Raw genomic sequence first — 14,449 nt, 5'->3', positions numbered from 1 at the left:
CCCCCTTTCCCATGAAATCCAAAATAAAACCTATCATCTTTAATTCCAGACAGCCCACAAATTTCAATTTTCCTCTAGAGGGAAAAGCGATCACTGCACGATGGGGTTTTATTTTCTTCTCCTCCCCTCTCTTTTCTCCTTACATTTGCTAACTCAAAATTCAATGTCAGAAAAAATATATATATATTTAGTCAGAAGTATGTCAGTTACATTTTTATTAACCTACTCCAAGGGAAAAGCTTCAGGGATTCACCATACAAGTATAAAACCCCTTTCAAACACCTAGGGGTTACTATATTACTTCATCCCAGCAGTCAATCGATGCAGTAAAAAAAATTAAAATACTGAAAATGGATGCTTTTCCCCTCTTCCACTTGTCCAGTGATCGCTCTGTTACAGCGTGATGAGGTCTACCAGGTTGCCTTTAGGAGGGGTCATGTTGTCCGGAAAGAAGTTGACTAATGTGTCAAACAGCTGAGTTCTCTGCGCATAAGTGTGATCAACATCTGAAAATCCTGAGGGAAGAAAAAAAAGGAAAGCAAGTCAGTGCTTACTACTTTAAATGCTCAGTTCAGCTGTGGAATAAACTGGCTTTCCATTCTAAATGGAAGTTAATTATCTGCCGCATTTTTGTCCCTGACTAAAGCCCAGCTAACATCTACAGCATCGTACTAACAGAGCTGCCAGCTTCTCATCCCACTACTGTATGCATGTAAGCACATCAAGTTCATGTCACTCCAAGCCAACACCGAAATCAAAATGCCATAAGAGGTAGTAGGCAAACGGCTGTCAAGTCTGAGGACAGTCCTGAAGAAACCAGGGAAGCAAAAGTCCTCAGGGGACTGCTCTGATGTCCCAGAAAATAGGATTCATGTAGCTATTTTTATTTGGTGTCTCATTTCTTCTGTCCTCAGGCCCTCATTATCTCATGACTGCCTTAGCCAGAACCAGTACTCACACTGCTCATAGTTTTTCTTGAGACAAGCTCTACTAATGGTAGGAGTCCCGAGTTAAGAGCTGCTGTTTAATTGCTGGGCTACACTGCGGATCCAGCCTGCATCTTGGCACGAGGTCTCTGCAAAATCATTTTGTGAAGTGCCTCCTCCTGACAGGGGAGGGTTTACTCTACCAGCAGCATTGTTTATCCAAATCCTCATACTTAAACCATCAACAGCAAGAACAATAGAGTGGGCATACAACAATTTCCTCTGCTTTGTACTACTTAAACCACTGGTATCTCAAAGGAATGTTTTTTAATTCACTTTTCAGTTAATCAAAGTCAACCAAGTTAATCAAACCAAGGGGGGTTGGTTGTTGCTTTATTTTAGCAGCACCATTTGATGCATGCGTCCTCCAATCTTTAAAGACAATCTCTGAATACAGCACTGTATTGTAGAACACAGTGGTGTTAATGTGGGAAAAACTAACTCATCTTTCAGATCACTGAAAACTAGGAGGGGAAAAACAAAATCAAAACACTCCCCTGAAAACTAGCATTTACTTCCCTTAAAAAAACATATTTTAAACAACATCATGAACTAGGTTGCACTGCCCAAAGTCAGCAATGCTTCTTCATCCAGCAGGGCAGGTAATGCAGGCCTTATCCTTCCCTCAATTTCTTCCATAGGGATTTACATGGTTTGTCAAAACTGAAACGATCTCCACTCCCAGAGCCCAGCAGCTGGCTGGCAACACAAATTACAAGAACACAAATTATGCCAACAGTCTTCCTATAGCTTGCCCAGGATTAATATCTGAACTGTTTAAAGCATGTTAACTGGATAGAAGAGCAAAACAAATTATGGCTTTGGCTCAGACCTCCTGTTTTCAGACCTACATGCCACTGCTTTCTTCACTCTTGACATCCTGCCCAAAATACTCATTTTGCAAAGAACACAATGAACTAAACTACTCCAGGAATTGCAATTATCCCAGCAAACAGAGCCGTAGCCATGCTGTGAGATTCCAAAGTGACATGACAAGATCCTGACCAAAGCTTCTGTTTATTTGGGCAACAGTAACGCATGAGATGTAATAAGAGACACAAAATGATCCCCAGAGGCATGGATTTAAAAGCACTGGTGACAGATGTTTTAAATATGGGCTCAAGGCATTGAGCACTGGTCATTACACTCTTTCAAATGCCTATGCATTTTCAAACTGAAAAAGGCTCACGATACTCATAAGAGCATGATATTAAAAAAAAAAAAAAAAAAAAAAAAACCATACAGAAGAAACTAACAGTAATGATCTTTAGGAGAGGGAACATTCTCCATGCGATTCCTCTGATACACAATACTCACCAAGAGTGGTGAAATCCGAGCCAGACTTAAATAATGCTGAGGCAAGAAGCTGAAACTGCAAAACAGGAGGTGGAAGAAGAAAGAAAAAAATGCTGTTAACTGCATTGACACAACAACAAACAGTGGCTTTAGAGTTTTCTCTGCATAATCCTTAAAACTACTGTTACATGCATGTAAGTAACAGCAGACAATGCTCTCACATGAACAACACAGCTTAGCGGCACACATTAAATGTTTTCCTGTAGAGGTCTGAGTTAGACCAGCATTGAAAGGGTAACTGGTACAGTGCAGCGTGAACTGCTTTAACGCACCAAAAGCTTTACATTTTGATAACCTTTCTGAAGAACAGCTCGTATCACAAGCTTGTTTGAGGCAAGGTCTTTTCAAGTTTAAAAAAAGTTCCTTGCTTGGGAATATCAGAATCAAGAGTAAAAGTAGATTAAGTAACATTCTCCCTTAATATCTTAACAACAGGCAGTGAATATTAGCTTCCTCTGCCCCCAGCTGCTGTTTTCAGTTCCTCATGTCGAAGCAAAGCTCAGTGCTTTGTCATGTATCTTCAAAAAACTAGCCAATCCCTTAAAGGCTTGCAATGTTTTGTCTCCTCTCTATTTTATGTATGGTGATACAGCCCAAAGAAAGAAGGGTAAAATATGTAAAGGGAAGGAGTGGGTAGAACACCAGAAATTAGATATTGAGCAGTTTAATTTCAAAAAGAAAAAAGTGGAACAATGTAGAAGGTGACAAGTAGCAGTCAATGCTGATTTAGCAATAAGTTGTATCACATCAAGCTGATTTCTTCTACAAAGGCAGCAGGCCATAGGGACGGAACATGGGACTCTTTTTTTTAATCTCGTCTTTCGTTGGACTTCAAATGCTTTTATATGCTACTTAAGGTGAATTAGTGAGGAATCGCTGAGATTAAGCTAGCAGGGAATAATAGGCCAAGTAACTTAACTGGAGGTAGTCATGAGTGGTTTGATATCAAAACAGAACCATGAATCACAGAAGAGGAACGGGGCCTGGTCTGAAAGCAGAGGACACATTCATTCAGCCCGCAGGCCTCGTGCCATGCTTATACCGCCAGCATGGAAGCAGTCATGCTTCAGATTGTTTTTCTGTTTCATCCAGGCTATAACGATGGCTCAAGATGCAATTCACTAGGGTCAAGTGCAAATCAACAAACCTAGGAATAATCAGTCATACAAAACAGAACTGCAAAAATACATTTGCAAGCTGTAATAGATCATTGTCAGCCTATTGCAAAAATAACAAATACAGCAGAAAACAAATGAAAAGGAGTCAGGTCTTCAAGTAAATCAAGTACTCCCGCTGTTCTAAGGCTTGTAAATTCTCATCTGCAGTACAGCAACAAACTCTGAACGCCCTCTATCAATTAGGAGCATATTGGGAAAGTGCTAGAAAAATCAAGTGGTTTAAAAATCAACCTCTGTCAATACAGTTTAAAGAGTCAGGGTTGCACAGCCTCCACAGAAGAATGCCCAAGGATGAAAGAGCAATGAGTCTCAAATGTAGAAGGCATTTACGAAAAGGTAAGCCTACAACTAAGTGCAAGAACAACAACAACAAAAAAACCTTCAACAAAATTCAATCTGCCATCAAGAAAAAAGCAGTCTGAAGTAAGGACTGCAATATGTCAGAATAAACCTGTAAATTTTTGTGGAGGCTATCACAGGAAGAGATTAAGAGACCACACAAAATCCAAAGGAACTGCACTGCTACACGTGTACTTCACTGTGATTGAAACCTGTAAGACTTGCTTGGCCCTGCACCAGTAACACCCGTAAACATGGGCCCAGTTTAAATAGCTCCAAAAGTTCCAGTAAAACCAGAGGCCAAATCCATTGTGCTTCTGATATAAAGTGCCATGTCCTAGCTATCTTCCTCTCACAAACAAGTGCCTTACTGGCCTGCTGCCAAGCTGCCTGGTGACGCACTAAGCCAGCTCTGGGGACAATGCAGACACCACATGCTTTGAGGGATTCCCCCTCCTTCCCCAGGGACCACAGCCACTCAGCCAGAAACAGAAGTAAACCCCAGCTGGGGCTGGGCCTCAGGTATTCAGTTCCTAGAGATCAAATAACACAATCCAGGTAGTAACTTGCAGAACTGAGACCAAAAATCAGTTGAAAAGACCCTTCGCCAAGTATTCTACTCTTCATGCACTTTGAGTGATGAATTTCTGCTGCTATTAGCTCCTTTCTAGCCTCTGGGGAAAGGAGTATCTTTTTTTCCTTCGATGATGCCACTGCAGTAGAGTTAACCTTGACAGTTGTGTTTACTTTTGCTTTAAAATGATACTTTATGCATCATTTCACATTTAAAAAGCACTTTATGATAGAAAAGTCAAGCAGGTATGTTACCAACATCAATTACGGACAGCACAGAAGCTTTATGCTGGCACACCACATTTGCATTAAAATCCCGACTCTCATTTTTTTCCCCTACGCATACGATTGCTACTGCTAAGTGAAGACCACCTCTCTTACACACCATTCACAGCATATATCCAATGCAACTTTTTTTTTCATATACTTCTGAACACACTATGAAAAAAATAATTTCTGCATTAGTTTTTCTGTTAATTGATATCCTACCAGATAGTATTTCATATCTTGCTTCATTCTGGGTGCCCAATTTGAAACTACCATCTTTTTTTCCCCAAAAACATTTTGCTTTAAGCAGCTTTTACTGAATTCATTTGTAGCTTGAAGAGCAAAGCCCTCAACAGACCGCATATCAGATCTCTCCCATCTAGTACCAAAATGAAAGAGCCAATTAATGACCACCTAGAAAAAGTGATTTGCTTAAAGTCACATAGCAGCTTCGTTACAGAGGCGCGACCAGAACTCAATTATCCAACAGAAGCATCCAACCGCTTTAATTGTGCCACCACCCATTTTGACCATTTAGACAATCCCTTCACCATGTTGGCTTAATCTACTCCAAATTAAGCCTCCATGCAAAACACAACAGTTTACTTCATTACATAATTAAGTTCTCTCTCTGAGATCCAATCCCCCTTCTAAACTAATGCAAGGGTTCCTCAGAGATTGGGATTTAAGACAAATAACATAAGGTTCCACAACCACTTTCAGAGAAAAGCCTAATTAAGACTGCATAATTAATATTAATTTCAGTATTTTCCAACTTCTTCGTGTTTCCAGCATTAGCATTCTTTAATCAGTTTTACATATTTCACCTAGGTTTCTATCTAAAGCAAAAAAACAATTCTGCTGTGTGACAACCCATACAGGTTTTAGTGTATTTGCTGCATGCCTCTACTGTCGGTGCAAAGGGAAGATGAGTAGTTCTGTTTGGGATACTCGAAGGGCTCTACAAGTCAGATGTAATTCCTCCTCCAGAAGGTCTGCACGCCGAGTGCTCAGATCGCAGCACAAAGCAGTTCTCAGCTTTGACTGATTCTGTTGGGATGGCGCCTTGTAGTAAAGGCACAAAGAAGAAACAAGAGGCCTGCACTGTTTGAGGATGGAGCTGTCACAAGCCGAAATCTGGGAGCGTTGAACACTTATTTCAAAGACTTTCCTTGGCTCCAAAACCTCTGCTCCTGCAGCACTCAGAGCCTGAGGCTTTACAAAGAATCACAGCAGGACGTGAAGAACAGAAGCGTGCTTTTCTTAGCTCCTTCCTAGAACTATTTTTCCTATTTGGGCTTAAATTTTCCCAGAAATTTCACTCAAATGCAGACCTAAGCAATACTTTTGGGCTCTGCTGGCTTTTATCTGGCAAATTTTTTTTAAAGAAAATGTCTCAAGAATGGAAAGTATAAAGGAACCTTGAACAGGGGCCTCCAGCCCCAGGCTACAAATTAGTCTGGCCTCAAATTAGCCTCCAGGTTCTTGTTCGTTTTCTCCTACCACGGTCCAGGAAAAACAGACTTCAGCTTTTACTTGCACTTGGTACTTATGTTTTGGCAAGCTTAAGTTTCTTCTTCACACTAGGCAAATCTGTCTCATTGTCATAAACGGTCTTGTTTTACTTGGGCAGCACTGGTCAATTTTTGGTAGCCTCTTCATTTCTTCTACAGATGCAAGTAAAGCAGCAGCAATGTTTTGGTTTTGATCAATCCAGTGTTCAGCTGAACACACAAGGCTAACTGTGTTCCCTGATGCTGCTTTAACAGCATCTATTTTTTCCATGATAAAGTAAAACACTTGGAATTCATTTTAAATTCCAGTTTCAATCACCCTTGTCTTCAAAAGCTTAAATTAGGAAAAAAAACTTCAATTTAGGAAAAAAATTATCACCAAATGCACATTTATTTGTATATGAAATAGAACATTCATTCTGGCAGTTTTTTTTTTTTTCCAATGTCAAGAACTCCCAGTGTGAGCCTTTTATCCAACTTTCATCTCCTAATGACCCAGGATGCACAGAGAGATTTCCATGTGCTCTGGAAATTTACTCTCCTTGCACACAGTGTCACAGCCAGTAAACAGAAAAGATCCACTGATCTGAAAATGCTGAAGAAGTTTAAGTGATTTCAAGCAGGAACAGTTAAAGAGAACTAGATCTGCAATTGCAGGCAACAGCAGAAATATAGTTGTTGACATACAGCCTGTGGCTATTAAAATAAGCACCCATGAGATACCTACCTGCTAGCAGGCATCTACAGCTTCACAGTGTAGTAATAAAAAAAATGGAAGTAAAATTATCATCCCATGAACATTGCTAAAATTCACAACAAAGGAAGGAAAATCTGAGGTATGTTCCTACTGTCAATCATTCATGCTGCTTTAAACAAAATTGGTTACTAATGCCAAAGTAAGTTTTGAGAACAGCCTGTTTATTTTCTTTGGCATTTAACTCAAAACAGCTGAAGAGACTTGCCTAACGAAGTTTGAAAAAAATCAATTCTATTATAAAACAAGTAAGCTTTACCCTAAAGTGAAATTCTGCTTGTAATATCATACCAGTCTATAAAACTGTAACAAAGTCAAGGATAAACTCATTTTGGTCCTTTCCAAAATCAAGAGCAGCCCTATAGAGAAGGAGAACAACACAGAAAGGAGAAACTAATTTCTTTAAAATCTGCCATACTTAGAAGCCTTACAGTGTTCACTGGTTGTAGTCCACACAGAACAAACCAATCACATACACAGCTCTCAATATTAAGACTATCTCAACTACAAATAAAGACAGAGTACGTAGGTGTCTGTGCTGAAATAAACAATCAAATTGCTGCTTGCAATTTGATATGGAATCCAAAAAGCCTGCGTCAGTCCTCTGGAAAGCACAAGAACTATTTGAAGATGTAATGCCAGAGCAAAAAGCCAACTCAATGTGATAATCGGAAGGTAAATTGACGTCAACTGGAAATACACCCAGTTACTACCAGGGCGCTGGCTGGCTCTAAGCCTCTGACCCAGCAGATCTGTTCCAGCGTAAAAAGCTTTACAAAGCAAAATTTTGTGACCAGCAAAATTTGCAAAACAAACAACAGCAAAAAAAAAAAACCTCCTAGAATTTGTTAAATAATTTTCAGATAGCACAGGAATCAAAGCTTTCATTCTGCTGAAAGGTTCGCGCTTGATTTGGCAGACCTACATGACAGCTACTGAATTCTGCTTGGATCAGGCACTAGGCCTGCAGAGAAAAGAAAGGGTTCAACATATATTCACTTATTTGGGTTGTTGTACTTGAGCTTATATGCTTAGAAGAGAAGACTGCCAGAAGACCTCATTATGGCTTTCCAGTATTTAAAGGGAGATTAAAAACAGGAAGGAAAACAACTTTTTGCACAGGTAGATAGTGATAGGACAAGGAAGAACAGTTTTAAACTGAAGGAAGAATGATTTAGATGAGATGTCAGGGGGAAGATTTACACTGAGAGTGATGAGGTGCTGCTGGCACACTTGCCAACTACTAGATCAGCTGTACTAGACCAAATCGCACAGAGTCCCATCCAACCTGGCCTTAAACACATCCAGGGACGGGGAATCCATAACCTCTCTGGGCAAGCAGCAAGGGAGCTGGAACTTGATGATCCTTTAAGGTCCCCTCCAACTCAAGTCACTTTATAATTCTAAGATCATTAATGAGCAGAATACTAGCATGCCCTGTCAAACTTTTATTATCATTTAAACTTTTTATTCTAACTATGCTCTGCAATATACAGCTACTACTTTTCCTCAGAACCTCAGATGTGCATGCATTTAGGTAAATTCTTCATTCTCAGAGTGAACAAATTCAGTTCTACACACTGAAATGAAAATATAAGATACAGAGTATCAAAGGATTCCTTATATTTACATGTATGCAACACACAGTCTACTGGTGGCAGATACCTACATGAACTAGAAGGAAAGACGCTCACTGATCTTACCACAAGCACATTCTCTTCAGGCAATAAAAAGGCACACCTGGCCAACAGATGCAAGATCTCTTTAGGAGAAGTTGGCCAAACACACACATGGCTTTCACAGACATGATGAGGCTTCTAGAACACGGATATGCTACAGACAGAAAGGGAAAGTAAAGAGCACAGGACAATTTCACGTCCTGCAGAGAGAGACGGCAGAGAACTTGAAAAGCAAGCAATGGAATTGTCATTTCATGTTATTAAGCTATTACAGATTCAAATAAGGTGGTAAAAGTGCTATCACATTTAAAATAGGCATAATTGGCAGAGCCCCCATGAAATATGGGGAATATCTCCTTTTCTAGCTAAGGAAAATGAGGACTATTTGTTCTCCGTCTTTCTTTTGCTAGAAATAGATTTAAAAATGTATGAAAGTACTTGATAGGGGACAGTTTCAGTGAGAAATCGCCTAACAGAAAACTTACAGGCACAGCAGTTATATTTTATTTGGACCAGAAGTTTATGAACCCTAGCCAGAATTTATAACAATTAAATTTGATCAGTTCCAAGATTCGAATAGTAGTTAATAAAATGAAAAAATATTAACCCTGCATTTTTATACTATGCATATGCAAAGTGATTCCACACCAACTACAACTTTAAGTGCCTGTACAAAGATCACTTCTTTGAGCTGAAACCAGATTAAGTGGCTTTATTCAGAGGCTCAGCAATGAGCAACAAGAGTCCACTTTCCTACTTGAATTTTATGAAAGGAGCTGTCAAATTATTTCCATGGTGAGTAATGCATGAAGATAAGAACTGAGGACTCCACTTCATCTAACCATCAGGAGTGTTTGAATGCTTGTACATCTAAGCTGGCTGCCTCAAGTTCCATGTAGACATGAATAGGAGAGTGAAGTCAACCAAACTTATCTGATACTTCACACTATTGCTTTAATTCATTTTGTAAAGTGACACATACTGCAGTAAAGGAATCAAAATTGGAAATGGGAACAAATTTCTAGAACAAATCAAAGAACAAGTCTACTAGATAATATTCAAAATGCTGAAGAAATAGGAGTTTTAAGGTTAGTGAGCAATGTATATGTGCAATCTGCCTCCAGCAGTTCATATGATGTAGAAGGAAAGCTCTTTCTACCCCCAAGCTATTTGATATTGACAAGCCAAAACGTAAAGTGAATAGGTGTTTTTATTCCCCCTCCACCATGCAACCAACCACAGACTCATGACATTTCAGAGTTTACATTTCAATTAAAGTTCCCAAAATACCCACAAGTACACTGGAAATAGAACAAAGGCTTAGTCTTCACTATTATAAGCAGAAATCCTATTTTATCTGGACACATAGTTGTAAAATGCCTGTTTCTAAAGTAATATGATCTTTCGTGTGGAGAAAATACAATACAGTGAAGTATCACGTTCCAGTTTAGCTTTTCAAACTGAATATAAACAAAATTTAAGAAACTTAAGATCTGTGCTAGAACGTGAAAGCACAGTCATATTTCTTTATAACTAAGACAAAGATTGCTCATTACCTCTTTTGTCTCCTCAGGGTCTGAGTGATCCACAGTTACATACAAGTCATTCTGTAGATACTTCAGTGCACTAAGAGGATCAGTCTGAGCTTTCTCTTCAAACCTGCAAAAAAGAGATAGAAAACCTAAGTGCAACTACATTCTTCAGGACTAAATACAGCTATTTCTACACAGAGCAAAGCCTACAAAACTTTTAGACAAATACTTCCAAACAATACAGTATTAATGGCAGCTTAGCATCACATTTACTAGGGTATGTGCTTTTAAGGCAGACTGAAACATAAGAAATGGGGTTTTTTTTGGAGGGGCGTAAGGAATATTTAGATTCCTGACTAAACAGAAGCCTAAAATGAAAGATGAAGAATGCTCCCTGCTTCTGCCAGACAACAAAAGAAGGAACAATGGGAACAAAAATCCTCGGATTCAATGACTTGACATCCCACCTTTGGAAAGAGCACAGAAATGTAAAATTTGGCCATGCATCACCACCATTATTTTCTCGTTTTCTTTTAATAAGGGGAAACATTAACTGCTGCAAATTCCTGAAGAAACACACACAGCCAGAACAAGACTATGGGCTCAGCCCTCTCGATGAGTACTGAATTGGGTAAATAAATCTGGAAATGAAGAGGTTTAAAATTATCTATTTTCCTCCTACCATCTATCTGCTGAGTGCAGTATTATACTGTTGCCTTCTAAATCACTAATACACAGTTATCAAGTCTTTCCATGAAAATAGCTCTGATAATTCTAGATTCCAGTGATGAGAACCTTAAAAACTATGCTCTCACTTACTTAACAGCCATATATCAAATGCCATAGAAGAACACAAGGTCTTTTATTTGTAAGCCACACTGAATAGATTTCAAACTACCTGACTGGTAGCAATAGACATCTGTAACTCAAATTTTCAATTCATCTCAAGATCTGGGCTTAAGTCTCAGAAAGGACAGATTATGACTGTTACCTGATTTACACGACAATTTAGTAATTAAACATTATTACTTCCAACTAGTCAAACAGATAGTCTTAAACGATATTGCCATAGTCCAGACAGCTCCAGCAAAGCATCTATCGTCCCAATTCCCAGCTGGTACGCTCAGTTCCCTGACGTACACCAAGAAACAGCAATACAGTGCATAAAATCCAAGCTTCTGCCAGACAACATGTAGCAATGTTTTCTTTGAGTGCAACTTAATCAAGTGAAAACATGTAACACACAGTTGTTTCTGGAGGCAGTACAGCTGTATTTGCATACAACCACAGCAGCTAGTAAACCTCCCAGATTACTGGCAAGATTTTGATTTGTTCTTGTAGGTATTCACAAATACTGCATTGCTAACCTGCAAAAGGTCTCACCCAGAAAGTCTACTGCAGCAATTTGCTTGCTACCTCAGAAGTTTAAAAAAAAAAAAAAAAAAAAAAAGAACCTCAGAAGTTTTTTTTAAAAAAAAAAAAAAAAAAAGAACTGACCCTTGACCTCCAACTCTTGGCAGAATCAAAGTATTCTCATCAAGAATGCAGAAAGATGATGTATCTATTGGCTTCAAATGATTTGCTGAACCTTAAAAGACTCCTTAACTGTTACAATTTATTGCTTAAGGCAACACCACCAGCTTGATTTTGCAAAGCTGTTTCCTTAAGTAGCAAACAAAAGGTAGCTCTGAAACATCCAGAGTGCAAGTATCACAGTGCAGATGAATTCCCCATAAGCGAGATCTTTCAAGTGGTTCTGAAAGAGAAACACTGATGACCTCACTACAGGTAAGTCTCAGATGTGCAAAGGAATTCAACCCCCAGATTTCATTAACATCCTTGTGAGCTGTCACTATCCCCTAGCACTCTGCTTTAAAAAAATATTCTATTTCCTTGGGAGGTGACAGTACACACGTTGATGAGAAGCAGAGTGAAGAGGAAATCTAAAAATTCTCCACAAATCCCCACACGGTAGTCAAGACTTATTTTAGCTTCAGAATAACATCATAAAAACAGAGTGAAGTAAGTGATTACAATTTTATCATTTAGATTTGCCTAACAGCTTTTAATATTGAACTATTTTTCCTTAACCAAAAATAAACAGGAAATTTGCAGATTGCCATATAATCAGTGAAGTGAAACAACTATTTACAGGATAGAGAGATTTTTAAAGATGCTAAAACTTAAGAGATTTTTGAAAAGAAAATTGCAGAACATCTTTTGTTTCTGTACCTGTGCTTCCTTATGAGGTATTTGCAGTGTCTTAGCAGGTATTCCTTTGAAGGTCGACAGAGCTTCAGAGACCAGAAATCATCTAATCTCATCTTTGGAGAGCAGGACTTGCCAGGATTTCCTCCAAATAAATAATGAACCTATAGATGAAGATCAAGAAGTTTAACTGTTTATATATATTCATTAGACAATAACTCTTTTTTGGAGGAGCTGCTCCAACTTATTATGAGCTTTATTACCCCTACTTTATCCCTTAGAAAATGAGGTTATCTTAAAGCACTTAAAATGTAAGATAATAAGACATCCACAGACCAGGGAATCTCTTTCTTTCGGAAAAACTTATAAGCATGATAAATCTTCAAGTAGATAATATGAGCAGAAGAGGATCTCATCCAACTCTTGTTGCTCTGTTCAAATTAGAGCAAGCAACATTCAAACTGATTGATTGTAAGCTTCTTTTCCAATCTTGTCCTCAAAGACACTAAATTATCCCCATCACAAGACAAGGAAAAATTAAGGTACCTCAATAAAGCCTCTCTCTATTTAGGTCAAGCAGACCTAAATATACATATATATATATAAAATCAAGATCCCTCCAGCAACCAGACTCTCTCTTCAAACAAGAAATACCTACTCTCATATGTAAGACTTAGAAAAATGAACTTTCTGGACTAATATTCTTAACTCCAGTCAAAGCACTGTTGATGAAGACGCAGCGCTGAAGACAGTACAGCTCAGGTACTACTCAGGTACAGCTCAAGGAGAAGTAGTCTTCTCCTTGAGTCAGAGAAGACCGCAGTATTCTTCAAACACAAAGGCCCCCGGAAAAGGGAATGGGGGAAAGTCCTAAAGATGCTCAAAATGAAGTGACAACTAGCCCACTCCAGCACAATCTTGGGAGATGACACAACAGACCTGTGTTCCTACATGTCCTGGAAGCTCCCAAGATCTTATTTTTCTCTGCAAGACAGTTTTACTTCCATTGTCTCTGGAACAGACATATTTCACCTGAATACATCAGTTTAGCTGCAAGGTGTTTGATGCACTGCCTGGGCACAAAGGAGGAATTAAAATAAAAAGACATAACTGTAAAGTTAAGAGTTCAGAAAAATTGTAATGCTAAGAACAGTGGAATAGCTGAAAAAGAAAACAAATCTTATTTGGAACCAGATGTCACATCCATTGCTGGACTGATCATGTTCAAGAGTTGTAGTAATCCAGAGAGACCAACCATGGAAATACTGAATGCAGTATGCAAAATCCATTTTTTGTTGAAGGCAGCTCAAATGAAGTAGTCTCAAATAGATCTTCTGATGATTTCAGAATACAAGAACTTTGAAATGCAAGGCTAGACAGAGAGAGGAAAAAGAGAGCAAAAAGGACTGTATTTCTTCACTTTTTTTTTTCCTCCTTCACATCATTTCATATTTCAGGCTCTGAACTGCTGATACTAACCACGACAAAGAGACTTCAAATATTGAAGTTCAAGTTTAATAGGCTACTTATTCTCACAGCTTTAAAAATAATCACTCAAAACAACGTATTCTACATCCTACTGATGTAGGCTCTCCTTATTTATATTGAGAGGAGTTTAGAAAGGTCATTTGAACAGAGGTTTCTAAAAATAAGACTCTTCAAAACAAGCACATCAAACAGCTCTTCAGATAATGCTGAGCAACTGCCACAATTTAGCAACCTTCACAATAACTTAGAAAATTCTACTATCAATCTCAATCTCATACCTTACACATTGGAAATAAACAATTAAGGGTAGATCAGTATTGATAATTTATCATTAACATGCTCAGTGAAGACAAATAATAACACTGCTATACAGAAGCTGCACCTATTCTCCCTTAACCTTCTCCTTCCATCCACAAGCTTTTCCAAATTCCATAGCGTACTATGGAATTATAAACAAATTATATTTATATTTTCCAGTTTAGGCTGTTTCACACTAAATAAACCAATTTTAAAAACAGTTTAATCACATCCCTGAAAGTTGATGTGAATTTGTCACCATGATTTAAATTCATAGG

General features: G+C 38.5%; 1 protein-coding gene across 1 annotated transcript in view; it reads right to left on the bottom strand.

Moving 5' to 3' along the window:
* Positions 1 to 207: 207 nt before the first annotated feature.
* The window catches only part of MKLN1 (muskelin 1), a gene marked incomplete at its 5' end in the record, with an annotated part of 100,368 nt that continues 86,126 nt past the window's right edge, over positions 208 to 14,449 (bottom strand). The window contains 4 exons of the mRNA XM_079540440.1: positions 208 to 515; positions 2,304 to 2,358; positions 10,203 to 10,305; positions 12,411 to 12,550. Coding sequence (XP_079396566.1) covers positions 394 to 515; positions 2,304 to 2,358; positions 10,203 to 10,305; positions 12,411 to 12,550 — 420 coding nt within the window. The 3' untranslated portion in view covers positions 208 to 393. The remainder of the gene's footprint in view (positions 516 to 2,303; positions 2,359 to 10,202; positions 10,306 to 12,410; positions 12,551 to 14,449) is intronic.

The sequence above is a fragment of the Tetrao urogallus genome, assembly GCF_951394365.1.
Source record: "Tetrao urogallus genome assembly, chromosome: 1".
NCBI lineage: Eukaryota > Metazoa > Chordata > Aves > Galliformes > Phasianidae > Tetrao > Tetrao urogallus.
This window is presented reverse-complemented; position numbering and strand designations above follow the sequence as displayed.